Below are 26,956 nucleotides of genomic sequence, written 5' to 3' on the forward strand. Positions count from 1 at the left end.
ATATTTCATACATAATGACGTCTTAATAGTGTCTACGATAATGTTTTATCTTATCTTTGGTCTGGGAGGTGTAACTTATCATGATACAAGCCTTTTAAAACATGTTAAAGTGCTACAAGAGGAGATAAATGCATAAATTTAAAGTTCATGTTTGGAGACCAACCTTCACAGTTTGGAGGCTCACGCTGGTGAGGAGACACCATTAGTTCTAGTAACACCTGGGCTCCCAAGGCCTATTCTGACAGGATGGACGTTACGGGACCCTTAAGGATTCCAGTTGGATGATTGGAGGATTATTTAGGAGGATGGGAATGAACAAACTGATTTCAGTGGTGAAGGGTTAAATGAGTGAGTGAACCCACTACCAAGGATGAACTCTGCTAACTTTAAAAATCAGCTACTCTAAATAAGCATGAAGGTCAGAGAGGAGCTCTAGGATGGACATGGATAAAGGAACTGTAATGTAGAGGTAAAGTAGGGCAGGCCAACGTTAGCAGCTGTCATACAGTCCATTTGAAATGTTTGACTTTCATTTAGCTTGTCATGTGACAGGTTAGAGCACAGTCTCATGTTAGAGTTTTGTCATGAGGACGTTGAGATACCTCACAAACTGATGGTGTCTAAAAAATATTTTTTCTCAAAATAAAGAATAATTTTAATCACAATTGAAACTTACCATCCTAGAAAATCCTCGTCCAATCAATGTGCACGTCCTGTTCTCACTGATTGGATAGAAATCCCTCCTTCAAGCTGTGCGTGTTTGAGTGTGTGTGTGTGTGTGTGCGCGCACACACGAGTGAATTGTGAACTGGCGTTGTGATTTAGCACTACTTAGATGTAGCCATCCTTACGCTGACAAAAATGTAACTAAGTAACTTTTACTTTGAGTACATTTTGTTTACGATACTTTTTACTTTTACTTGAGTAAAAATTTAGGCAAGTACTTTTACTTGTAATTGAGTAAAAAATTATCAAAGTATTGGTACTCGTACTTAAGTAGGAAATTTTAGTACTCTTTCCACCTCTGGCTGCAACCTACCGGACCAGTCCCGCTCTCTACCAGCCGCTCCCTGGCTGTCCACTCCATACTGACCTCACCTTACCGGATCCTGCTCCCTATTCTGTGCTCAGCTCCTCCAGTCCTCCAGGTACCTGGAAACCCAGTCTCCTGTGAACCAGCAAGTGTGTCTCTGTCTCCCACTCCTCACGGACTACCCCCCAGACCAAGCCTCCCTCCCTTCCCCTGGATCACAAACTGTAATTCTCGACCTGTACCTCATTAGTCCGGATCGTCAACATCCGCTAACTCTTCCCCCGTCTCTAGATACCCCCCGGAGCCCCAGCTGGATTTTCCTGCTGCGCTTTTAGTTCACGTTTTATAAATAAACCTTTTTTTTTTTTACCATACCCAGACTCAATGATTCTACATGTGGTGGGTCAGACACTTTCCCCTTAACATGACACTTGGTTTGACAAGTTTTTGTTTATATTTATACATTGTTTTCATTTTGTTCTCAATTATCTCAACTACTAGCTTTAGTAGGAGGATGTTTTATCTCAAGAAGCTTTATTCTGTAAGTGAATAAATATATGGGTGCATATAGGACACACCCAAAGTCTTTTCTGGATTTGAATCATTCGGATGTGACACAGTGATTTAACTATAACGCTGTTGGCAGACAAAGCAGAAATGTGATCAGTAATTCTCAGTTTTTACTGTGATAAAAGCTGAGCCAATCAGGGGATGGGTGGGTGTGTCCAGGAGCAACTTTAACGAGCCCCAATGAAACGACTCATTCTGAAAGGTACTGAAAATGTCAGAGAGCTGGTGAGATTGCTCAAAGGGGTTTTGTGCAAAAATCTTCATTTCCCAGTTTTGTATAGACCACAAAATTGTTCTAACTTTAAAAATATAGTCGTAACACGTCCCCTTTAACATGTGCTTTTGTAGCAGGAAGTCCTTTACAGTTCTCCAGTCAGCCCCAAGACAAAATGCACATTGACGTACATGAAGCATTAAAAAGGCAAAACGAGGTTTAATTTATACATTTATTCTGATCACAACTGTACAGGAATGTATCGTCACAGCAGAAACGCAACCTAAACCTGACCGTGGAACAACAGCCGTCACAACACATCCAGAACTCCAACAGAAATGTACAGGCTTATGGAACTAGGATTGGGACAATATTCAGCGTAACTTGTACCAAGTTTTGTAACTTCGAACAAGTTTCATCACATGTAACTTTGGATTCGTAACTTGTAACTTTGGATTCGTAACTTGTAACTTTAGTTTTCTAACTTGTAATTCTCAATTCGTACTTGTATTTCTTGTTTTGTAACAGGAACGTTGTATTTTGTACATGTATTTTTTATTTTGTAAAATCAAACTTTTATTTTGTACATTTACTACTCATTTTGTAACATCAAACATTCATTCAGAAACATGAAACTTTCGTTTTGTAACTGGCAGACTTCCAAATTTAAAAAATCAAGGTACAAGTTTGAAATCAAAACTCTCAAAACACACATTTCATTCTACAGGTACAAACCTCTAATCTACAGCAGATCTTTTTGTCTCGATTCTAGCGTCAGTGGGAGGAACTTGGGTGGAACCAATGAGATCACGAGTCTTAGCTACCAATCACATTTCTCGAATTCCTGTCCAATCATTGGGAGAGGAGGGCAGGGTTCTGTCAGAGCTGTAGAAAGAGAGTTACGACACTCCTTGAACTCGCCGACTCGCGTTCACGTGGTTCACGGAAATCCCAAACATTCCACAGCGCCGTAAGTCAGTTTGAACGGCGTATGGTGGGACTAATCACAAAAAATTAATATAATCACATTTCCCTTGGCGATTTGTGGTAATTATTGAATAATATTATATATTATATTATATATTATGTCCTAATTCCTCCACAAAGTAGCCTATTTATTTTTTTCCGAGCAATTGTAGGAGGACAAACACCCGTGACTGTTCTACATTACAGGACCACGACAGTCCTAACACACTGTAGAACACATTTAGACCACATACATTACTATAATATATTATAGCAATGAATTTGATGTAGTAATGCAACACACTGCTCTAATATAAGCATATTTAATAACTTTAAGTCCTACAAGAAGCCCTAAACTTGAGTTGTAATATCCATTTTAAAGTGTTTATTGAAAGCTAGAATTCTGCTCCAGCTTACCTTGAAGAAAATATGTAGCTGTTTATGCTTTGAATGATGATCTATTATGTTCAGTAGAATACATTTTACAATCACTACTTTATACTTTTATGTGAAGACAGTACATGCATCTATAACCCAGTTTATCGGGCTTCTATAGCAACTAATTTAAAATAAATTTTCAGCTGTATGGTTCATCACAATAAAGTGTGTTATTTGTGAAAAAATGAACACCAAACTTGTACAACATGTATAATAGCATTTTTAATAAAGCATTTTACCAACATTGTTTAGTCATTACATATGCACAAATAAGCTGAATCAATAAATTTGAGCAATGTACTCAAGACCTAATGAAACCCTTTTGAATAACTTTATTTTGATTATTATTCAAACAAAATGTGTCCGTGGGTTAAAATTTGAAATTACTAATTTTAGGGTTGGATAAAATTTTGAAATGTAATTTTACATCTCTATAATTTGGTTTAGTTCAATATTTCTATATGTACAAAAATAGTATTTTAATAATCCCTTTATAGGTTGATTATCTTACATGGTTGGCTGCGCTGCATATAGCAAATGGTCTGAGGGAGGAATCAGAATTATGGCTTACCCAAAGATGCAGAGAGAGGAAGAAAATGGTTGGCTCAAGTCAGCAGGAGCAACCTCACCATGACCAGAGATCACAATAACAAAAAGCTGTGTGCAGTGAGTTTAATGTGCACTCTCAAACGTTTCCTATCAAGGCTCTACATGTTCTGCTCTCAACTGCACAAGGCTGCAATTAAACTGTTAATGTGGCAGGAAATAAACTACAGTAATACACCACTCTACAGGCACATTTTGAGGAGGGACAGTTTACTAAGACTAGGCAAGGTGAGACTCAGGGCTGATGCTGTGTTTGTTCATTGCCCTGAACCAAGGAGGAGGAAGGACCCCGTAGTGAGAAGTACAGCAGAACCACTGCATGTTGGTCCACTGACCAGTGACCACACATATTGTACTCAAGTAAACTGTGGTACAAATCTTTTGAAATATTAGACATTTGAAATTATTTTATTTTTAACTGATTCTTTATTCTAACAGTGCCATTATAATTTCAGAGAATGAGGAAAGCAGCAGCAGTAGTGAGGCAAATGAGATGAGGGAAAGTGAGGGGGGCATCCCAGGAAGCCATGAGGAGCCGGCGTCAGGGCCAGGAGGAGAAAGGAACAGGCTATGCAACCAGGGAACCCAGCTGGAAAACCTAAGGGAGGAAACAGAAAGTCAAAAAGGCATGAAAAACACAAGAGGCATTAAATGGAGTAAACAGACAATCAAAAAGGCCGTACAGCTCTGTTTTTCAGTGGGTTCAACAGGCTACAGGTTTCTTCAGGACACGAGTATCCCTCTGCCTGATGTTAGAACCCTGCAAAGACAAATGCAGCCCGTTAAACTGGAACCAGGTGTGTTAGGAGAGGTTTCTGACATGCTCGAAGGTTAAAAATCTGACAGAGATGGAAAGAGAGTGTGTGCTTACTGTGGATGAGATGGCAATCACTCCAGGCGTGCATCACTCCATCACAGACCCAACTGGGTTTTGCCACCACCGTTGTTCCTGGTCAGCTCTCCGCTCAGCCACTATGAAAACATGAACATGGACACACAACACAGTTTAACCTTTAATGGTTACATAAGATTTTTGTTTTAGTAACTCTTTGACATTTATTTATTGATAGTTGTGTTATAAATTCTTATTTCTTGTCATTCCTTAATAACAAAATTGCAAATGCTAATATTATAAAGCAAGTGGAAATGAGCAGTTTTATGGAAAATGTCTCATTTTTTAAAGTTATTGTTCGACTACTGTTCTTGAATTATCTTAATTCTATTCTTATTACTTGAGTCCACAAAACAGAACAACATATCTTCTTACGTTCGTAATCCTGTTTGTCTCATGCTTCAGCAGTTTGTTGCAGTCGGTGTTATTAACTGAAAAATATTAAATAATTACTTGTCTTCACAATCACATTTTCTTTATTATTGGTATCTCCATTTGTGCTTCCATTTCTGGTGCATGTTCGTGTTGATACAGCAACCAGCAACGTATTGTACAAATATTCCCAAATAAAACTAATAATGTAAAAAGTTTATAACCTATTTCAAACTGTGGGGAATATTTTTAAAACGTAGAATCAAACAAACTGAAATAAACCCGTCTGCAGCTCGTCAAGCTTGTCTAAACCCTCCTGCTCACAACCCCCGACACGCCTGAAGCAAATAAACTTTCAGACAACTGTAACAAAATACCTGTTCTTACTGAGCTATAACCCGCAGCTAATGGGCTTCCATCGTGTTCATTTACTGCGTAGCTGATACTGTATCGATAAGCAAATTTTAGCTATTTTGCGGGTTTGTTTTTGTCCTCGTTTCAAAGACTGAAGGACGCGACTCAGCATCCATTACATAAACACAGCTGCACACAGTTAGCTCATTAAAGGTTATCTAGCTAAAACTGGGTACATAAAATATTGTAGTTGGCTTATTTTGGTACGAAGCGGTTAGCTAACGCTTCACAATGCAACAAAATGATGATATTTCATCAACTTACCAGAGAAAATCCTTCCAAAACACCGAAAATGAACTGCAGCCAATGCAGCAGCGGGGCCTGTTTGAAACTATTCGAAACTACGTGAACCATGTGACTTCCCCATTCCATAGGAGTCTATTGGAGTGTCGTAACTCTCTACAGCTCTGACAGAACCCTGCCCTCCTCTCCCAATGATTGGACAGGAATTCGAGAAACGTGATTGGTAGCTAAGACTCGTGCTCCCATTGGTTCCACCCAAGTTCCTCCCACTGACGCTAGAATCGAGACAAAAAGATTCGTAACACTGTAGATTTGAGGTTTGTACCTGTAGAATGAAATGTGTGTTTTGAGAGTTTTGATTTCAAATTTGTACCTTGATTTTTTAAATTTGGAAGTCTGCTAGTTACAAAACGAAAGTTTCATGTTTCTGAATGAATGCTTGATGTTACAAAATGAGTAGTAATGTACAAAATAAAAGTTTGATTTTACAAAATAAAAAATACATGTACAAAATACAACGTTCCTGTTACAAAACAAGAAATACAAGTACGAATTGAGAATTACAAGTTAGAAAACTAAAGTTACAAGTTACGAATCCAAAGTTACATGTGATGAAACATGTTCGAAGTTACAAAACTTGGTACAAGTTACGATGAATATTGTCCCAATCCTAGTTCCATACTGTCAGAGCTGTAGAAAGAGAGAGTTACAACAGTCTTTGAACTCGCCGACTCGCGGTCACGTGGTTCATGGAGCTCTCAGTTCCAAACATCCCACAGTGCCGTAAGTCAGTTTGAACGGCGTATGGTGGGACAAATCACAAAAATTTAATATAATCACATTTCCCCTGGCAATTTGTGGTAATTATTGAATAATATTATATATTATATTATATTATGTCCTAACTCCTTCACAAAGTAGCCTATTTATATTTTTACGAGCACTTGTAGGAAGACAAACACCCGTGACTGTTCTTGAACACAACAGTCCTAATACACTGTAGAACACATTTAGACCACATACATTACTATATTATAGCAATAAATTTGATGTAGTAATGCAACACACTGCCCTATAAGCATATTTAATAACTTTAAGTTCTACAAGAACCATAAACTCGAGTTGTAATATCCATTTTAAAGTGTTTATTGAAAGCTAGAACTCTGCTCCAGCTTACCTTGAAGAAAATATGTATCTGTTTATACTTTGAATGATGATCTATTATGTTCAGTAGAATACATTTTACAATCATTACTTTATATTTTTATGTGAAGACAGTACATGCATCTATAACCCAGTTTATCTGGCTTCTACAGCAACTAATTTAAAAGAAATTTTCAGCTGTATGGTTCATCACAATAAAGTGTGTTATTTGTGAAAAAATGAACACCAAACTTGTACAACATGTATAATAGCATTTTTAATAAAGCATTTTACCAACATTGTTTAGTCATTACATATGCACAAATAAGCTGTATCAATAAATTTGAGCAATGTACTCAAGACCTAATGAAACCCTTTTGAATAACTTTATTTTTGGTTTAGTTCAATGTTTCTATATGTACAAAAATAGTATTTTAATAATCCCTTTATAGGTTGAATATCTTACATGGTTGGCTGCGCTGCATATTGCAATCAGTCTGAGGGAGGAATCAGAACTACGGCTTCCCCAAAGATGCAGAGAGAAGAAGAAAATGGTTGGCTCAAGTCAGCAGGAGCAACCTCACCATGACCAGCGATCACAATAACAAAAAGCTGTGTGCAGTGAGTTTAATGTGCACTCTCAAACGTTTCCTATCAAGGCTCTACATGTTCTGCTCTCAACTACACAAGGCTGCAATTAAACTGTTAAATGTGGCAGGAAATAAACTACAGTAATACACCACTCTACAGGCACATTTTGAGGAGGGACAGTTTACTAAGACTAGGCAAGGTGAGACTCAGGGCTGATGCTGTGTTTGTTCATTGCCCTGAACCAAGGAGGAGGAAGGACCCCGTAGTGAGAAGTACAGCAGAACCACTGCATGTTGGTCCACTGACCAGTGACCACACATATTGTACTCAAGTAAACTGTGGTACAAATCTTTTGAAATATTAGACATTTGAAATTATTTTATTTTTAACTGATTCTTTATTCTAACAGTGCCATTATAATTTCAGAGAATGAGGAAAGCAGCAGCAGTAGTGAGGCAAATGAGATGAGGGAAAGTGAGGGGGGCATCCCAGGAAGCCATGAGGAGGCGGCGTCAGGGCCAGGAGGAGAAAGGAACAGGCTATGCAACCAGGGAACCCAGCTGGAAAACCTAAGGGAGGAAACAGAAAGTGAAAAAGACATGACAAGCACAAGAGGCATTAAATGGAGTAAATAGATCAAAAAGGCCGTACAGCTCTGTTTTTCAGTGGGTTCAACAGGCTACAGGTTTCTTCAGGACATGAGTATCCCTCTGCCTGATGTTAGAACCCTGCAAAGACAAATCCAGCCCAATAACTGGAACCAGGTGTGTTAGGAGAGGTGTGTGACATGCTCAGTTTGAAGGTTAAAAATCTGGCAGAGATGGAAAGAGAGTGTGTGCTTACTGTGGATGAGATGGCAATCACTCCAGGCGTGCATCACTCCATCACAGACCCAACTGGGTTTTGCCACCACCGTTGTTCCTGGTCAGCTCTCCGCTCAGCCACTATGAAAACATGAAGATGGACACACAACACAGTTTAACCTTTAATGGTTACTCTTTTTATTGATGATTATGTTATTGTTAATTCTTATTTCTTGTCATTCCTTAATAACAAAATTGCAAATGCTAATATTATAAAGCAAGTGGAAATGAGCAGTTTTATGGAAAATGTCTCATTTTTTAAAGTTATTGTTCGACTACTATTCTTGAAATATCGTAATTTTATTCTTATTACTTGAGTCCACAAAACAGAACAACATATCTTCTTACGTTCGTAATCCTGTTTGTCTCATGCTTCAGCAGTTTGTTGCAGTCGGTGTTATTAACTGAAAAATATTAAATAATTACTTGTCTTCACAATCACATTTTCTTTATTATTGGTCTCTCCATTTGTGCTTCCATTTCTGATGCATGTTCGTGTTGATACAGCAACCAGCAACGTATTGTACAAAAAATCCCAAATTAAACTAATAATGTAAAAAGTTTATAACCTATTTCAAACTGTGGGGAATGTTTTTAAAACGTAGAATCAAACAAACTGAAATGAACCCGTCTACAGCTCGTCCTCCTGCTCACAACCAACAAACTGCACACAGTTAGCTCATTAAAGGTTATCTAGCTAAAACTGGCAACATAAAATATCATCATCGGCTTATTTTGGTACGAAGCGGTTAGCTAACGCTTCACAATGCAACAAAATGATGACATTTCATCAACTTACTGTAGAAATTCTTCAGAAACACCGAAAATGAACTACGGTCAATGCAGCAGCGGGGCTGTTTGGAACTATTCGAAGCTACATGAACCACGTGACTCCCACATTCCATTCTTTCCATAGGAGTCTATTGGAGTGTCGTATATATGTCGATGGTCGTAACTCTTTACAGCTCTGACAGAACCCTGCCCTCCTCTCCCAATGATTGGACAGGAATTCGAGAAACGTGATTGGTAGCTAAGACTCATGCTCTCATTGGTTCCACCCAAGTTCCTCCCACTGACGCTAGAATTGAGAAAAAAAGATTCCTAACACTGGAATTACAAGTTAGAAAACTAAAGTTACAAGTTACGAATCCAAAGTTACATGTGATGAAACGTTCGAAGTTACAAAACTTGGTACAAGTTACGCTGAATAATGTCCCAATCCTAGCTCTATATACATTGTCTCTCTGCTTCTGTGATTTGGCACACCGGGGATGTTGGTGCACGTGCAAACCCGCAGACGTCAGTGAGCAGTGCACTGGAGATGTAAAAGCTTCGCCACCATATTGGGTAGATGCCTGTAGCAAATGGAGTCCACGCAGGGTGGGCAATTATGACCGTTTTTTTGTGCAGGCTACGCAACAACTGGTGCACTGTTGAAAACAGATCATGTAGGACATTTTCTGAGGCTTTTCTAGCCTACCTGTTGGAATTTTAAAATTAATTTTATTTATTTCTTTTATTAAATTTATATTTTAATTATCAAGCCATATCATATGTCTGATTTTGTGAACAAGCATAGTAAAATGTTTTTTTCAAGTTGGGTAAATACCTTCCTCAATAGAAATAAATGCACTGAGGGCGAGTGGAGACCCATCCAAAATGGTGGACCCCTGCTACGTCAATTCCGGCCATGTCATATTTGTGTCATTACGACATAGCTCGCCCATTGCTCTCTTAATGTTATTATTGACATTATATTTTTAGTAACCTTTTGAGAATGTGGTGTTTACCAATCTTGAGGTGAAGTTGGATGTGGAGATCAGACTGGAAAGCCAGAACAATCACATCCTGCTACTTGCTTCCATCTCAGGGGAATAGCTAGAATTAAGCCATTTCTTTCATACAAACGTTTAAAAACTGTCATCCACGCCTTCATTACCACCAGGCTGGACTACTGCAACTCTCTTTACTCGGGCATCAAGCAAGCCTCCATAGCGAAACTTCAGATGTTGCAGAATGAGGCGGCCAGGTTATTGACCGGTACCAGGAGGTCTGAGCACATCACATCTATCTTAGCATCCCTACACTGGCTTCCGGTCTCTTTTAGAATTTCATTTAAAGTTCTGGTGTTTGTTTTTAAATGTTTAAATGAGTCGGCTCTACGTTATATATCAGATCTGATTCATCTTTACATTCCATCAAGGCCCTTTTGGTCGGAGGAGCAGGGACTGTGCCATACCCAAGTACAGACCCACGAGGGGGTCATGCCCTCTCAATACTGACCGAACTCTGGAATGAGCTGCCTGTAGTCATCAAGCAGGCCCCCAACTTTAAGAGCTGTCTGAAAACACACTTCTATTCAATGGATTTTACTGACGAGGAGTCTCACTAATGGGGGGTTGTTGAATTCTTGTGTGTTCCCACCCAGATTTCAACTACAAGTTTTTGTCTGATCTTTTAAATGCTTTTACTTTTTTATGTCATGTTGTGTCACTTTTTGTTGTTGGTTTGGTCCTTGAGCAATGCAAAGGCACTTTACAAATAAAGTTGACTGATGGAAAGATTGATTGATTGAACAACTACAACAACTACAACTACTACTATTATTACTACAACAATACTACTAGAACTAATAATAACTAGAAAATACCTGAATTAATTTAAAAAAGGGACCTGTCACCTGGCACAAGACAGTTTTTATGCAAATGTAAAAAATGCCACACACTCAAAATTTGAAAGGATAGTTCAATCTGCCCTAAAAGGATTACAGTTTAGAAGTTTTTTGCTAATTATTTTGTCGTGGTAAATCAGATCGCTTAGAAAAGTAATAGCACACCTCCCACGGTTGAGCTACTTGATTTGATATATAATTTGTGGGGGTGCACGAAGCCGTTCGAGCTGCATTGATGAAGAAGAATAAAGGCGATTAATGTCAAACCCCCTCCAGGTGCATAACAACAAGGGCCCTGCTTGCTGCAGCAGCAGGTCCCTTAATAACAATAATAATAACTATATCTAGGATGCAACTATCAAACCCATCTGAGCAGGTAGGTATAAATATTTTACATCAATCATGTCAGTACAGCATTTTTATACTATTTGTTTTATTTACAGCAATGAATGAAGGCAGCAAGGAAAGGACAGCTAAGGTGCTTTTCAAATGAATGCAAACTAAATGGAGATCTTGCAAATTTGTTAATAAGACACATATTTTTAACATTTTTAATAGCAACTTTTATATTCATCCTTTTGTATAATTTCTGTCATGCCTTCCAAACAGTATAAAGTATTCTTTCTTTAATAAGTTAGTTATTTCTCATCTTTTTTACATGAGCAATCATGACTACCTTAACATACTGTACCGGTTATCATCATCATGTTTTGACTGACACCTAATCTATCTTTAACTACAGGATTATTTACTAGTTCTGGATGACACATTTATAAACTGTCAGTAAAAAACACGTCTCTGTTTTAATGACATGTATGCCAGATGTGATGCACTGGTGAATGACTCATTTATATATTCATTAATGACAATAACACTGCAGCTATTTCTGCTGCATGTAGCTGAAAATTGTGCAGTGACCCAACAGCTGGCATTTTTACTAAAACTTGTGGAAAAGACATGCAGAAGTCTGCTCCAGTAAGGAAATAGGCTAGCACTTAAATTTACTCAACACATATTGTCAGTCCTGAAAAAGCCAAAATCAAAATATGACAACATGTAGAACATCTGATACAAAAACATCTGTTTCATAGCCTCTTCAACTCAGTTGAAACTCTCCCTGAGACTGTTGGTATTTCTGGAAAAAAATGAAACTCATTTAATTTGACTTTTTTTGTGTTTCTTTCTGGATTTTTGTGCTTTTCATAATGAGTTTATGTGTGTGAGCTTTCACGGGAGCTCTACTACTTTATGGGAAAGGCAAGAAGCAGAGCTGTTTATGCGAGGACTTGGTCACAAACACAAGTGGGATGTCTCAGGAGATGGGAAAGAAAGTTTTTAAACAAGCACTTTGTAGGAAAAGGCTTCTACACTATCTCTGGGCAGTTAAAGTCACGTTGCGTACTAAAGTCGGTTAAACCAGGATCAGTACAGTTATATATGCTGCAGGGCTAGACCCGCTGTCAAGCTATCAATAACATAGAAACAGACTAAAGAGGTGACTGTGGATCAGTGGGTAGGTATATTGTCTGCTGACTGGATGGTTGGTGGTTTGATCCAAGATTATTCTCTACATGAGGAACCCCATTTGACATTTACCAGGTCGACATAAAGAGTTGCTAAAAAGATCCAACAGTGGGGCAGATGATGAAAAACCCAGTAGAAAGGCTGCCTCAAACATTTGTTAATTTTCCAAAACACATTAGCTCCATATGTAAACTATTTGTTATTAAGGACACAAAAATGCTGCGGTAAAAGGAGTAATTACTGTCAGTCACAGTTCAGTAATTTTACAAAGGAGGAACAGACACGCCCCAAAGGGGAATAAAAATCCTTTTCATAGAGTGTACTTCTATTAGGTACTTCTACTTGACTGTAAGGCAAAATGACTCTTTCCATGGTTTAAACATCACACAGGAGGCTTCTCTGGCAGGACAGAAAGCCTGAACTTGCATAATGACAAAGTAACAATGGAACAAAAGATCAGAACACATATTTTCACACATACAGAAAAGAGTTTTACAAGTTGGCAAAGAAACTGCTCCTGCCTGATGACTGGTCAGTCCATTCTGAAGGATGATCAATCTCAGTTGGGTCAATCTGGGGGAAGACAACATAACACAGCTTCTGGCCCACAGATGTAGCACATGCTGGAAATAAAAGGCAGAGGTCTCACATTAGTCACATCAGAGTAATATCCAAAATAGTTCATCGTTTCTTGAAGCTCACCTATGAAATCATAAATACACTTTGGTTTTTCTTTCCAATAAACACCTAGAAAGTAGACGGGTACACCAGTGAGCATGATCACTAGACCAACACCACAAACTACCGGCTCCGAGTAAAGACTGAATCCCAAGAGCAAGGCCCAGAACAGCAGGTAAGAGACAGGAACCAGGAGGTTCACCTGAGATAGAGGAAGACAAAAGCAATAAATCACAGATAACCTGAAAGATCTTTTTGGACATAGATATTTTCCATCTGTTGTTTGACCTTGATTGGCCGGTAAATGTTGGGTTTTCTCCTGCGATAGTAGAGCAGTCCAGTAATGGTGACACCATAAGACAGATAGTTGATGAAGGAGACATAGTTGATCAGGTTGTGTGTTTCTCCAATGCACAATATAAAAAGGGTGGCAGTACACTGTAAAACACAGAGACAACCAAATACATTCAAATATTCAACAAAAGAATATAAACGTAAAAATGTCATCAACAAAAAACTCCAAAGCTGCAAAAATGTAGCAACAAATGAGGTGGCATCCTGATGACTCAAGCCAAAGTAATCGTCACTCAATCAAGCTGAGTGGCTTTTAGCCAATCAAATTACACTTCTCTGATCACATGACACCAGTGAGCATCAACATGACCTCATTTGTTGTTGAATTTTTGCTGTTGATTTTCTGTCTTTGAAGTTTTGTTGCCGAAATTTTTACGTAGAAATTCTGCAGCTGAAATTTTATTGATGAAACTGTTGCAGGTATATTTTAAAGTGACAAAATATCCATCAAAAGTTTCGTCACATAACCATAGAAATCTGTTCTAAAATACATGGAGTGGGTCTAAAGCCCAATCTATACTTCTCCATCTGTGTCGGGACGGACGCACGCAGCACCATTATCCGTCCTTGTGAGCCTGCTGGAGAGCCCTCGCCAGGACAGAGGATGGTAAATGGTAAATGGCCTGTGTTTGACATAGTGCCTTCTAGAGTCCTGGAACCCCCCAAGGCGCTTTCCAACACAATCAGTCATTCACCCTTTCACACCCACATTCACACACTGGTGGTGATGAGCTACAATGTGGCCACAGCTGCCCTGGGGTGCACTGACAGAGGCGAGGCTGCCGAGCAGTGGCGCCATCGGGTGACTGAGGAGTCGAGCTCTCTTTTCTAAACATCCGTCCTTTGGTCAGGACGCCACTGTCGTATACAGCGCTGCCATTGCACCTTCAAAAACATAAAGAGAGCCGAGGATATCTAGTGGCAGACACGGAGAAGCTTGAAGGATACCTCGTGGAAAAACTCTAAATATATGAACGTTTTATTCCCAATGACTGGGGGAGTGAAAAGATACGCAGCAAGCGTTTTACCCGTTTGTTTTATTCGGGACAAATTTGTCCACGCTAAAAAGTCACTTAAATACAAAAAGAACACACAATATAAACCCACTATCTTGGACCGGATACATGACAGAATACAGCGTTACGCCCTCTGTTGTCCTGGTGGGGAATTGCTTTGCAACACTCCCCAGGAGACGGAGAAGTATGAGGAAAAATTGTTTCCATCCGTGCGTGTCTCCCTCTCCTGGAGCTGATGGAGAAGTATAAATTAAGCTTTAGTCTCTGGGCAACGCCATATTGGATGCCATGTTTTTCTATAGAGCTCCGGGAGTTGACGCCACTTCTCCCGGCATGCAAATCGAAACGGCGCCATCTTGGCAGGCAGAAGCCTGCAGCTGGGCTGTTTGTTACTGTCAGAAAACTCAATCAAACGGGAAATATGGTAGATTCCTGTTGTGCCCCAGGATGCAGAACAGATGCGGACGACATAAGGAATGAGCCGTCTACAGCAGACCTGGGCATTTTACGGCCCGCGGGCCACATACGGCCCTTTGGTTGACTTTGACCGGCCCGCGTAAGGTTAATTGGAAATTACAAAATAAATGTATTTTCTCATTTTACCTCATGCATGGGCTAAGGCTGCATTGCTTTTATTTTGAAGTTGTTTTTTACGTGCACAATGACGCAATACGTATAGCAACAAGTGCCCGCGGTTGACATGGTGATTGTAGCCCGAGAAATGTCCGCTCATGCAAAAAAAAAAAAAAAAAGAAAGATGCCGAATGCAGGATTTTCAACAAAAATTGGACTGCTAAGTGTTTTTTTTACTGAAGTCGGAGGTAAAGCAGTGTGTTTGGTTTGCGGGGAGGAGATTGCCGTGTTTAAGGACTACAATTTGAGTCGGCATTACGACAAGAAACACTCGGAAAAATACAAGAACTTGTCTGATGCTGAGAGGGCACGGACATCCGAAGCTTTGCTAGCAAAGTTGCAAAAGCAGCAAGGCTGTTTTACTAAGCTTCACACATCCAGGGATGCAGCAACCAGGACCAGCTTTGTGATATCCCACAAAACAGCTAAAAACAGCAAGCCGTTTTCGGAGGGAGAGTTTGTCAAAGAGTGCATGGTGGACTCTGCCGCACTAATATTCCCTGAAAAAAAGGTGCATTTGAGCAAATCCCGCTGTCCAGGCGAACGTGACCAGGAGGATCGAGGACATTGTGGGGAACCTGGAGCTTCAGCTGCAACGTGAAGTGGCAAGTTTTGACTTTTTCTCATTAGACGAGAGCTGTGATGTCCGGGACACAGCCCAGCTGCTCGTATTTGTCCGGGGGATAACGGAGCTCACAGAGGAGCGGGCAGCAATGCGGTCGATGAAAGGGACAACGACAGGGAGTGATCTTTTTACAGAGGTAAATGCGTGCATGGACACTCTGGGATTGAAATGGGAGAGACTGTCAGGTGTCACAACAGACGGTTGTCCAAATCTTACAGGGAAAAATGTCGGACTTTTGAAACGAATGCAAGATAAAGTGACAGAAATCGATGCAGATCAAAAATTGGTGTTTTTGCATTGAATTATACACCAACATGTGTTGTGCAAGTCAGTGCTAAAAATCAACCATGTTACTGATGTTGTTACTAAAATAATAAACTTCATCAGGGCACGGGCAATGAATCACAGACAGTTTGTGGCTCTTCTGGAGGACTCCACACAGCTGTCAGATGGCTCAGCCTGGGGAAAGTGCTGAAGAGGGTTTGGGACTTGAAAGCAGAGATTCAGGATCTCTGCTGGATTTCTACTCTTCTCTTAAGGAGGACTTTCCAAACCTGAGGAGACATACTCAGAAGATGTTGGTTCTCTTCGGCTCTACCTACATTTGTGAACAAACATTTTCAATGATGAAGTTTACAAAATCCAGGTAAAGATCCTCTCACTGATGATCATTTGTCAGCTGTGCTTCGCATCTCCACCTCAGACATTCAACCTGACTTTGATGCACTCGTTAAAGCCCAGCAGAGACTAGATTTCTCTCACTGAATAAGAAAAAAATTGCTTAAAAACACAAAATAAGGTGTTTGGACCACAAATGTGGGCAACTAGCAGTGAACTGGGACACTTTTTTTTAAACCGCTTTCTCAAGATCACAGTTCAGTGATTTTATTTTACAGACAATACTGTGTGTCTGTAGAATGCTAAGAACCTCTTTCCAACAATATTTGAAACTCAGAATGTGTTTTGGAGTGAATGTGACTGAAACTGTTAACTAATATAAGTCACAAATGTTTAACAAAAACCAAATGCGCACTTTGTTTACCATTGCCTTGGGAAATTTGAATAAATCACATTTTTGTAAGCCAACCTCACTTTTTCCTTGTTGCTCATTTATAACATATAGTCTACTCTTACCAGCTTGAAAAAACGATGGTATTTACTGCTTTTTATAAAAAAATACCATTAATATTATGCATAATTGACTTCAGCCTTTTGGCCTGGCCCTCCACAATATTTTCTATTTCTCATGTGGCCCCATGGAAAAAATAATTGCCCACCCCTGGTCTACAGGATTCCCCAAGATCCGGAACACCGCCAACGTTGGATCATTGCAATGAAACGCGCTAGCCTCCAGGCTAAAATGAAACAGTGGGATACCGAGAGTAAAGGTTTTCGCTTATGCAGCGACCACTTCATATCAGGTACTTAAACCAACGTTTCCTCAACTGTGTATGGTGTTTATTGTAAATGCTTTTATTACGATTCTTAGTGGGCTTCCTAAACTTATTTTGATGTGGCTTTTTCTGTCTTATTACTCATAGCAACAAGTAAACGTCACGTAAAACGTTGCCTCGTGATTTCTGCGTGCTGCCGTTTACGTGTTTTATGATCACAGCAATTAACCGGCTAAGCTGTATTTAATTTTTAAGCAATGGTTGATCAATTGTCAGATCACACATAACAAGCACTTTGGATTGCTATTATCTGTCTCACCGAGACAGATCTCAGACAGATCCTGAGACGCTCCTGCCCGACATTTTTATTTTATTCACGGAAAAAAATCAGACTAGTGATTTCTCTTGACGTTCAGTTTATACATTCAAACAGCACAGCACTCTATTTTAACTTCTTACATGTATTTGTCCATCCATCCATCCATCCATCCATCCATCTTCATTCGCTTATCCGGAGTCAGGTCGCGGGGGCAGCAGCCTAAGCCGAGAGGCCCAGACTTCCCTCTCTCCAGCCACTTGGGCCAGCTCCTCCGGGGGAATCCCAAGGCGTTCCCTGGCCAGGTCCGCTCCGACAGCTTCTGGCGTTTTTAAAAAGTATCCCAGGGGCACGGTAAGGGTCGGAGATGTTTAGTCTATTTAATTTCTGACTATATAAAACAATTTCTTTGGTTTTAAAGTGTGAAGTAAACTTCAACGGAGTAAAATCCAAGCCGATCCCGTTCTTTTTGTTTACCTTTGTTGCCTGCCAACATGGCGTCTACTCTCTGAGAGTCACGTGACATCCGGAGCTCTATGGAAGTCTGTGAGGACAAAATGCAATAGCTGATTTGTAACAAATGGTTACAAATCTTTCACCATTAATAAGCATTGTTGCTTTACACATTTACCTCTTCACTCATTGCCAGTGATGAAAGGGAGTCTGATGTTCTTGTTATTTTGATGGAGGTTGCACTCACAGGGATTTTGACCCTAATGGCCGTCTGTTGGTAAGGTCTATTTGAACACAAAATGAATGGTTGCTTGCAATGATTTAGGTATTTGCTGCCCCCTAGCATCAGAGAAACTACACACCGTCACTTTAAATAAATTTTTTTTTTAAAATACATAATTTCACCGAATAAATATTCAGCATCATAAATTCAATGTCCAAAAAAGTCATGTTCTCACAAGACTGTATTTCTTCCATATCTAAAGGGGTTACAATGTTCGCAGATGACTGAACATGAAAAAACATACTGAGTGTTCCCTTCTGTCAGCATGAGTTGCAGGAGCTGTTTGCACGATCGACTGATAAATGTCCAGACAAAGTACCGGTATGCACCGCATGCTAGAAATAGTCTAATTACTCTGAGGGGTAAAATTTACAAGTGCAAGTACTATGTACTGGTGCATACTGGCCCACTTAAAACACTGGTTTTAAAGCACTTACATCTCCCTCATCAGCTGAGTTGACATGGAGTGTAGGTAAAGCCCCCTCAGTCTGAAGAAGTTTGCTGGCTTATCCTGCTGTCTCAAGGTTCTCATGCATCCCGACCACTAAACCGAGCTGCACCGACCAAACAAGGCAAAAGCAGTCTGCCTTGAAGTGGTTCGCACTAAAAGACTTTTTGTAAATAAACATTTAACATTAAGCAGCAGTGTTGCATCTCCATTCACTCATCCATCCTCACCTGCACTTAAACACAAGAGTAAGAGAAATGGTGACTGACGTCCAGGGAACACACCTGTTCACACACTAGTGAACATCCAGGACTCAGAAATAAAGGTTATGGGTACATTTAAGAACCTGGGTGTTCACTTCCAACAATAAACTGAACTGGTCCCACCGAACAGTTGCTTGGCATACGAAGGGCCAAAGCAGCCTCCTCTTCCTGAGGAGGCTGAGGTCCTTTGGAGGTAATGCCCATCTGGAATTTTTACCACTGTTGCTTTTGCTGTGGTCTGCTGGGATGCAAACAGCTCTGACTGAGACAAGAAGAGACTGAATAAGCAGAAAAATCTAGCTTGGTCTTGGGTTCCCTGGACTCTGCTGAGGATATGGGTGAAGAGAGGATTTTTGCAAAGCTGAACTTCATCCTGGACCTTATGGCTCAGAGAACACCCACCGGCCCGAGAGTACACCGGCCGTTCTGGATTCTCTCATTCTCCAATACTCACTGTATTGGTTCACACCTAAATGTAAAAAGGGCTAAAGTGCATTCATTTGAACACTCAATCCTTTTTATTATTTACAGCTAGCAATTGCTAAAAGTGTACCACTGACTTTATGCTTTGACAGATTTAGATTTTATTTCAGTTTAGCCACTTAAATTATGATTACACTTCAGAACTTTGTAAAAGCTCTAGTTATTTTTAGGGATTATGGGCTATTTACATGAGCCACCTTTTTCCAAATGTTACCCCCTACATGGGCCCCAGAACTGTAACAGTAAATTCAACCAAAGTCTAAAGAAAACTTTCCTCAGAAAATCAAGAGAACTGTTTGGCCAAGCCACTTTAAAGATGACAGATAGATCTGCTCTGCTGGTATAGAAAATAGACGGGATAAGGGGGGAAATCTGTAACCCAACATGCTATTTTTACTTGATAATTAAGGGGACACCTCTAAGCTGAATTGGGTTTTAAAGAGGTGTAGGTGGTGGCATGTCCAGTCATCTGACTGCTTCACAAAGAAAAATCCTTAAGTATCTTAGGAAATAAGAAGACTATATAGAAACACGAACAGACAAATGCACAGAGACTGACACCAAAGTGGTACCATACATACACAGACCAGCAGGGCTGGGATGGGAGTGCAGTTTTTAAAGTGAATCATGGCCAGCAGGCTGGGCAGGTGGCCCTCTCTGGCTCCAGAGAAACACAACCTGCAGAAACAGCACACAGAGCATCAGAAGCTGAGCTAAGCCATCATCAGAAGTCATGTCATACACACCAAGTGTCTGTTTCACCTGGATGAGGTGAACAGGTAACCGTTTATTCCTCCAAAGGTGGAAAGGGCCACCGAGATCGGCATAATGATTGAAAAAGCTCCCAGCAGCTTCTCACCAAACGTCTGAGAAACAAAATGACGAGAAGAATCAGAGACCTAGAGATAGCTGAATCAGGACCAGTGATGTCCCCTCTAAGAGTTTTACTAAGAGTGGAGACATCTAAAGCAGAGAACTTAAATGTACTCATAGCTGGATAACTTTAATTTTAAAAATAATTAACTTGGACTATCTGACCCTGTTTTATGATATAATTTAAACATTTTATAACTTATGTCCTCTAGTCCCTCCCCTGGGGCCTCACTCCCAGCGCATCAAAATCAAACGCTTGGTCAGCCACCCTCCGCGTCAGACCCCTGACGCCAAAAGTGCCCTTTTTCATCACTTATGTGCGAAAAGGTTTTTTTCCCCTTTTCTGCCTGCAGATCCCAATGCAGCATAAAACTGACGCGATGGGATGTCCGCTGATGCGGCACCAAACCAGCTCATTTAACAGCACCTAAACCTTAACGTTTCACTATTTATAACCTTCCCCTCACCCTCATCCTAACCTTAACCCTCTTGCTACCTAAAACGTTACTCTCACTGTGATCAAGCGTTTGTTTCCCATGCATTCTGACTCTGACAGACAGAGTCTGACTGTGAATGTTCGTATTTGCCGCCCAAGGGGAACGCTAGAACATACCATCTGGCGAGGGGGAGGTTACAAATACCCTCTGCTTTTAACCTCCACCTTGGTAGTTGAAACCTCCCCCTCGTGTTGCCTCGGTCCAAACCCGACCATTGACGAGGCGGCTCCCGCCGTTCACTTCATAGAGCCGGCTTTTAGAGCGGCCGACACATCAATAATGTGTTCGCTAGCAAGATGGTTAAGGTTAGGATAGGGGTGAGGGGAAGGTTAAATAACAAGAGGATAAGGTTAAGGTGAGGAACAATGAGCTTGTTTGGTGCCCTGGCTGCGGACATCCCATCGCGTCAGTTTTACGCTGCATTAGGATCTGCAGTCAGAAAAAGGAAAAACCTCTTTTCGCACATAAGTGAGGGAAAAAGGGCACTTTTGGCGTCAGGGTTCTGACGCGGTGGGTGGCTGACCAAGCGTTTGTTTTTGACGCGGTGGGAGTGAGAATGTGTTGTTTATCAAGCTTGCTTATGCACAAAACGGGGTCGGAAAACTGCGTAAGCAACTTTCCACGCAAACTTTGGGATTTATGAAAGAAGACTTAGCGGAAAAATGTGCACAACTTTAAGTTGACTAAGGACCGGGCTTACGCACATGATGGACATGGAGAGCACCTGCAGTGCTGCTGCTGAGAAGGATAAAATTATGAATTCCAGCAGCATTATCACTTGTACTGCTTCGTTGTCACACAGAACAAGACGCCCCACATGCACACACATGCACACACACACACACACACACACACACACACACACACACACACACACACACACACACACACAGCCTGAAACGCAGAATACGGAATGCAGAATATCAGCAGGGTGACAGATTGAGACAGAATGTCATGCGTCTGTGACAGTGTGTGTCCTGTCACTGTGACTTGATTGGTCATGCGCCCTGGCTACTTGGACAAGGGAGATCTCTGTTTGGGTGACTGGTTAGCACGCGTGACTTTTACCCGGGAGTCTGGGGATTGAATCCCAATTGGACTATTGTTTTTATATCCACCACAGATCTCTCTGAAGAATTTACAACACTGACGGCTTCAGCAGCGCTGTGCCACTCCGTGGATTTTCTCTTATTTGTTTTTGCAAAAGCACTTCCTTTCATTTCTCCACCTCACCCACAGGTACCTGAACTTCTGCTTGTGAAATAGCGCTTCCTTGATCTGCGGTCGTGATCGAAATGCTGTGTAACGTGATGAAGGAACCATTTCTCCCCTCAAACAGCTGTTCTGTTTGACACAGTGTCAGTGTGCATGAAACAGCCTCAAGGTCATGCATTCACTTCTAATGTTTACATTCCAGCAGTGAAGACAGAAGAACGAAGAATGAACTCTTTTCTTTTAATTAATCAAAGAACTCTACTTTAATAAAGCTAATCAAAACAACTTTTAGTCAATAATAACCATGTGACCGATCTGTGAAATCACAATGTTATGTTTAATAAGGAAATGACGTATTCTAGCCACTAGTCAGCTGATACACAATATAAATAATCATGACACATTCCGGTCGCAAATCCAATCAGAACCTTCACTCTGAAGCGTAGCAGAGTCTCTGTGGTGTTTATTTAATCTGTCAGCTGTGATTCGTCCAGAATCGTAAACATCAAGATTAATAAGTCAGAACAACGCCATTTTGAGTTCAGTATTCAGCCAGCTCTCAAGATCCTCTGACGTTCATCGCTAAGTGAAGTACGGACCGGCCACCTGCACTTTTTACTTTTAAGCTGAGAACTGCCAAGCTGGGAAATGCTGTCGTTGTTGATGTAACCCAGAAGCTAGAACCTTAATGAGGTATTAACTAATTGGCTTACTAATATGATCCATCCTCAATTTAGATAAAATATAAAATATAAATTAAGGAAATTAACAATACTAATTAATAGATATCTAATTAACTAATAGATAATTTCATAATGAATTATTGGAAGGGTGAATAACTAAAATAACGAGTTTAATATTAAACATCGGTTAAAACAAGAATCTTGAACATCACTAACAGAAACAGAAGAGGAAAGCTGTATACTATTGGTCCAGGTGGGAATCTGAAATTTCATTGGCTGAGAGAAATAAGTCCCGCCTCCGCGAAATAAAACCGTGCGACGCAGCTGAGCGAGAGGAGAGACAAACGGCTGTGCAGCACGCAGATACAGAAAGCAAAGACTGAGCGGTTAGAGAGAGAGAGAGAGAGAGAAAAAAAAACAACGGTCGAGGCCGTGAAGAACCCTGATTTGGGTGCCGCATAGATAGAGGGAGAGGCGGACTTGACTCCTTCTAATAAGAGCTAGGAACTTGGAACCAACGCGGTGAGTAAAGAAAAAAGAAGAGAAAAAGCTAACGATGCAACTTAAAAAAAAAAGGAAACTTAAATAGCTTATCAAATTAATTCCATTCTTATAGATTTGTGTGGAGACGACAGAGTGAACCAATCCTCTGTAGGAGGGAACCGTTGGAGCGCGTTGGTGAGTGAATGAGATTAAATTCAGTAAATTATTAAATTCAAAAAGCTAATTACAGCAACCGAGGTGACAGCAGTGGGCTGCTAGACGTTAGATCCCAGGAGTTAACATCTCAAACTACCAGTTAACGGTGGTAGGGCATATAGGAGTTAACGGCTCAAACCGCCAGTTAACGGCGGTAGGGCATATGGGATTCCCAGGAGTTAACGGCTCAAACCGCCAGTTAATGGTGGTACGGCCTAGATGTACAAGGTCCTCAGGGGCGTTATAGCTAACGCCATAGAATTAGCAATGCGTCCCTTAACCAAACATTTAATAATAAAAAAAATAGATAAATAAAAATAAATAAAAGCTAACTGATTAGGGAGGAATTATTTTACAAAGGTGGACCAAAGGACCAGAATTTATATTTTGTTGAATTTTGTTATAGAACATTTTATTTATTTATTTATTTATTTATTTATTTATTGTGTTACAGATATACAAGGTGTCACAATGCTGTATAGAAACACAACTAAATGTATCCTTGTTGTCATGAATGTATTTCTTGTTGAATAGTGTAGAGTAATAGAATCTAACTGAGCCTATTGAGCTGAACAATTGTTGTCATATGTAATTATATTTCCAGAGCTACTGAGAATTATTTTAATAGACAATCAAATTGATGTTATGTTAGTTGAACTGTGAACCCAAACATGATTGGCTATGCCAATAGAGTGAAGCATTTGTTTAAGTCTGTAAGACTTTATGCTGTGATGTGACGAGAAGGGTCGATGCCAACTCGCTAACAGTCCTGTTGTTTACAGGCTGGGTTTTTTTTTCCTTGGGTTTGATCCCGACTCCTATGATCACTCACTTGGAACGAGAACTGGATTTCTTCCTGACGAGGGAGATGGCGAGCCTTAACCACTGAACGAACCAGGACATCTCAAGTAACTGAAGAGCAGACTGCTCTCTTCTGTGAACAATCTCAACGGTGTGGTAGGAAAAAATCGCACCACCGGACTCTGACTTTCACCCCAAGCGTGGGGATTTGACTTGACGCCGGCTGACTTGTGACTCATATGATCAAATCTCATACCGACCATTTTACTATTGTCGATTGTTTTCATCTGTTTTTGTGTGTTATCTTTATGCGTTATATTTCCCATTATTATTAAAATTTAGTATATAAACCGTTTCATGCTATACCCGTGACTCCAGTCATTCTTAAACAACCTCCAATTCTCCCCGAACCTAATTATTGGCCCATTTGTTTATTTTTTCTTTTAATTATCTTATTGTATCCTGTAATCCGGTTACATAAAACTTGGCGAGCCAGCCAGGAGAATTGTAGAGTTGTTACCTTAGCTAACCATTGACTGACATCATAAGAGTGCCTGGAGGTCACAGTGGGTTGCCATTTTGGCATTATTGGTACTTTTGAGTGTTTTAAAATGGAAGTTGTGAAAACAGAAAAGGTCAAAGTTTCAAATGCTGTTTTAATCAGTGGGTTAACTGATACAGACCTTGATAACGAAGTCTTTGGGTTTATGGAAGGATTCGGACCAGTTAACAGGCGCATTAAGTTACCAAACTGTGATCAGATTATTGTGGAGTTTCAACATGAAGCCACTGTTAAGGAATTAAAGAAACAATGTTTACCCTATGACAAAACTTGTACTAGGAACCCAGATGTTTTCTTTCATATTCAAGACCTAGCCAGCGCGTACAGTCTAGAAACTAGCACATCTGCCACTGATGCCTATCTGTCAGAGCTCAGGGACATAGCTGCGCGTAGCAATCAATCATTTAAAGACCTTCTAATGGAGGAACTGGCAAAAATTGGGGAATCTTTAGGAAGGGATACCCATGCATCTGAACCAGTCACTGAACCAGAGCCAATGCTCCATAGTGACCAAGTTACATATTCCCTGCCTTTAACACCAGAAGTTAACTATATGAACAACTCAAAGGACAATTGTCCACCTACAGAGACTGGAAAACAAAACCCTTGCATTCCACCAAATCTTTTAAACACACCTGAGGTTCAGCGAGTTATTGTGGAACACATTGTTAAAAGCAGTGAGGTTATCCCTCCGCCTACTTCACAATACAGACTAAAACCGTTCTCAGGGCGAGTTCCACACCCTTCTTTTGAAACTGACTATGATACTTGGCGTAGTAGTGTAGTGTTATGCATAAATGATCCTTCACTCACCAAGTCCCAAATTGTACGAAGAATCGTGGAGAGTCTGTCAGCCCCAGCAGCGAGCATCGTTAAAGCTCTTAGTCCAAAATCCGACCCGGAAACGTACCTTGAACATCTCGATTCAGCTTACGCAGCTGTCGAAGACGGCGACGAGCTCTTTGCTCGCTTCTTAAACACAAACCAGGACAGTGGTGAAAAACCTTCCGATTACTTTCAGAGGTTATACACCTTGTTAAACCTAGTTATTCAGAGGAATGGAATTTCCTCCAGTGACGCCGACCAGCAGCTGCTCAAGCAGTTTTGCAGAGGCTGTTGGGACAGCTCGCTGATTTCAAACCTGCAACTCGAACAAAAGAAAGACAACCCGCCTCATTTTACAGCACTTCTCCTCAAACTGCGCACTGAAGAAGACAAACAGGCTACTAAAGCAGCACGCATGAAACAACACTTAGGGGCACAACGAACTAGAGTGTATTCAAATGTGCAAACAACATGCTCTCAGAGTAAAAACACTTGTGAACTGGAAATAGATGATAACTGTGATGACTTACGCAAACAAATCGCTGAGCTCAGGAGCCAAATTGCACAGCTTAAGGTTAACAACACAGATAAAAAGGCAAAGAAAACTCAAAAAGAGTCAAAACCCCGTGTGGGGACTAAAATTCCAGATGAGCCCAAACAGATTCAGCAGATAACAGCAGTGGTGCCCAGACCAAAGCCTGGATACTGTTTTAAGTGCGGAGAAGATGGGCACATAGCTTCTAGCTGTAGCAACGAGCCAAATCCAGCACTAGTTGCAACTAAAAGACTTGCTCTTAGACAGAAGCAGCGCGAGTGGGAGATGTCAAAGCCAATTGCTCAGTCTCCTCCTTTAAACCGGTAGAAGCTCCTATCGTGGGACAGATAGGTGCTAAAGTAGAACCAAGTCCCTCTAAGGAAAGGACAGAGAGACTTTTTTGCAAGCCAGTTCATGCTCATTCAGTGCCAAAACTTCCCAAAAGATTAGTGGGTGGGCGATGCACAGCTACAGTCTCAGTTAACAGTGTTGAATGTAATTGTTTACTGGATTCAGGGTCCCAGGTAACCACCATTGCCAATTCTTTTTACCAAGAACACTTACCTGACCTCTCAATTAAACCCATCAGTAATCTGTTAGAAGTCGAGGGCGCAAACGGTCAAGCAGTTCCTTATTTAGGATACATAGAGATAAGTGTCACATTTCCAAAAGAGCTCGATCAGTCTGGACTTGAGTTACCTACCCTTGCGTTAGTGGTTCCGGATATAAGCTCAAACTCTGATACACCACTACTCATTGGCACAAACACACTCGATCCTT

General features: G+C 40.6%; 1 protein-coding gene across 2 annotated transcripts in view; it reads right to left on the minus strand.

Moving 5' to 3' along the window:
* Positions 1-11,449: 11,449 nt before the first annotated feature.
* slc7a10b (solute carrier family 7 member 10b) overlaps positions 11,450-26,956 on the minus strand; it is a 38,328-nt gene continuing 22,821 nt past the window's right edge. Inside the window, exons 7-11 of one of the 2 annotated variants that reach the window (XM_054732835.2) lie at positions 20,249-20,352; positions 20,068-20,164; positions 13,507-13,656; positions 13,243-13,420; positions 11,450-13,163 (exon numbers count right to left, since the gene is read on the minus strand). In XM_054732835.2, the coding sequence (XP_054588810.1) occupies positions 13,033-13,163; positions 13,243-13,420; positions 13,507-13,656; positions 20,068-20,164; positions 20,249-20,352 (660 nt within the window). In that variant the 3' untranslated portion in view covers positions 11,450-13,032. The remainder of the gene's footprint in view (positions 13,164-13,242; positions 13,421-13,506; positions 13,657-20,067; positions 20,165-20,248; positions 20,353-26,956) is intronic. The other variant, XM_070550280.1, reaches the window with a different exon arrangement.

This window comes from Nothobranchius furzeri, chromosome 4 (assembly GCF_043380555.1).
Source record: "Nothobranchius furzeri strain GRZ-AD chromosome 4, NfurGRZ-RIMD1, whole genome shotgun sequence".
NCBI lineage: Eukaryota > Metazoa > Chordata > Actinopteri > Cyprinodontiformes > Nothobranchiidae > Nothobranchius > Nothobranchius furzeri.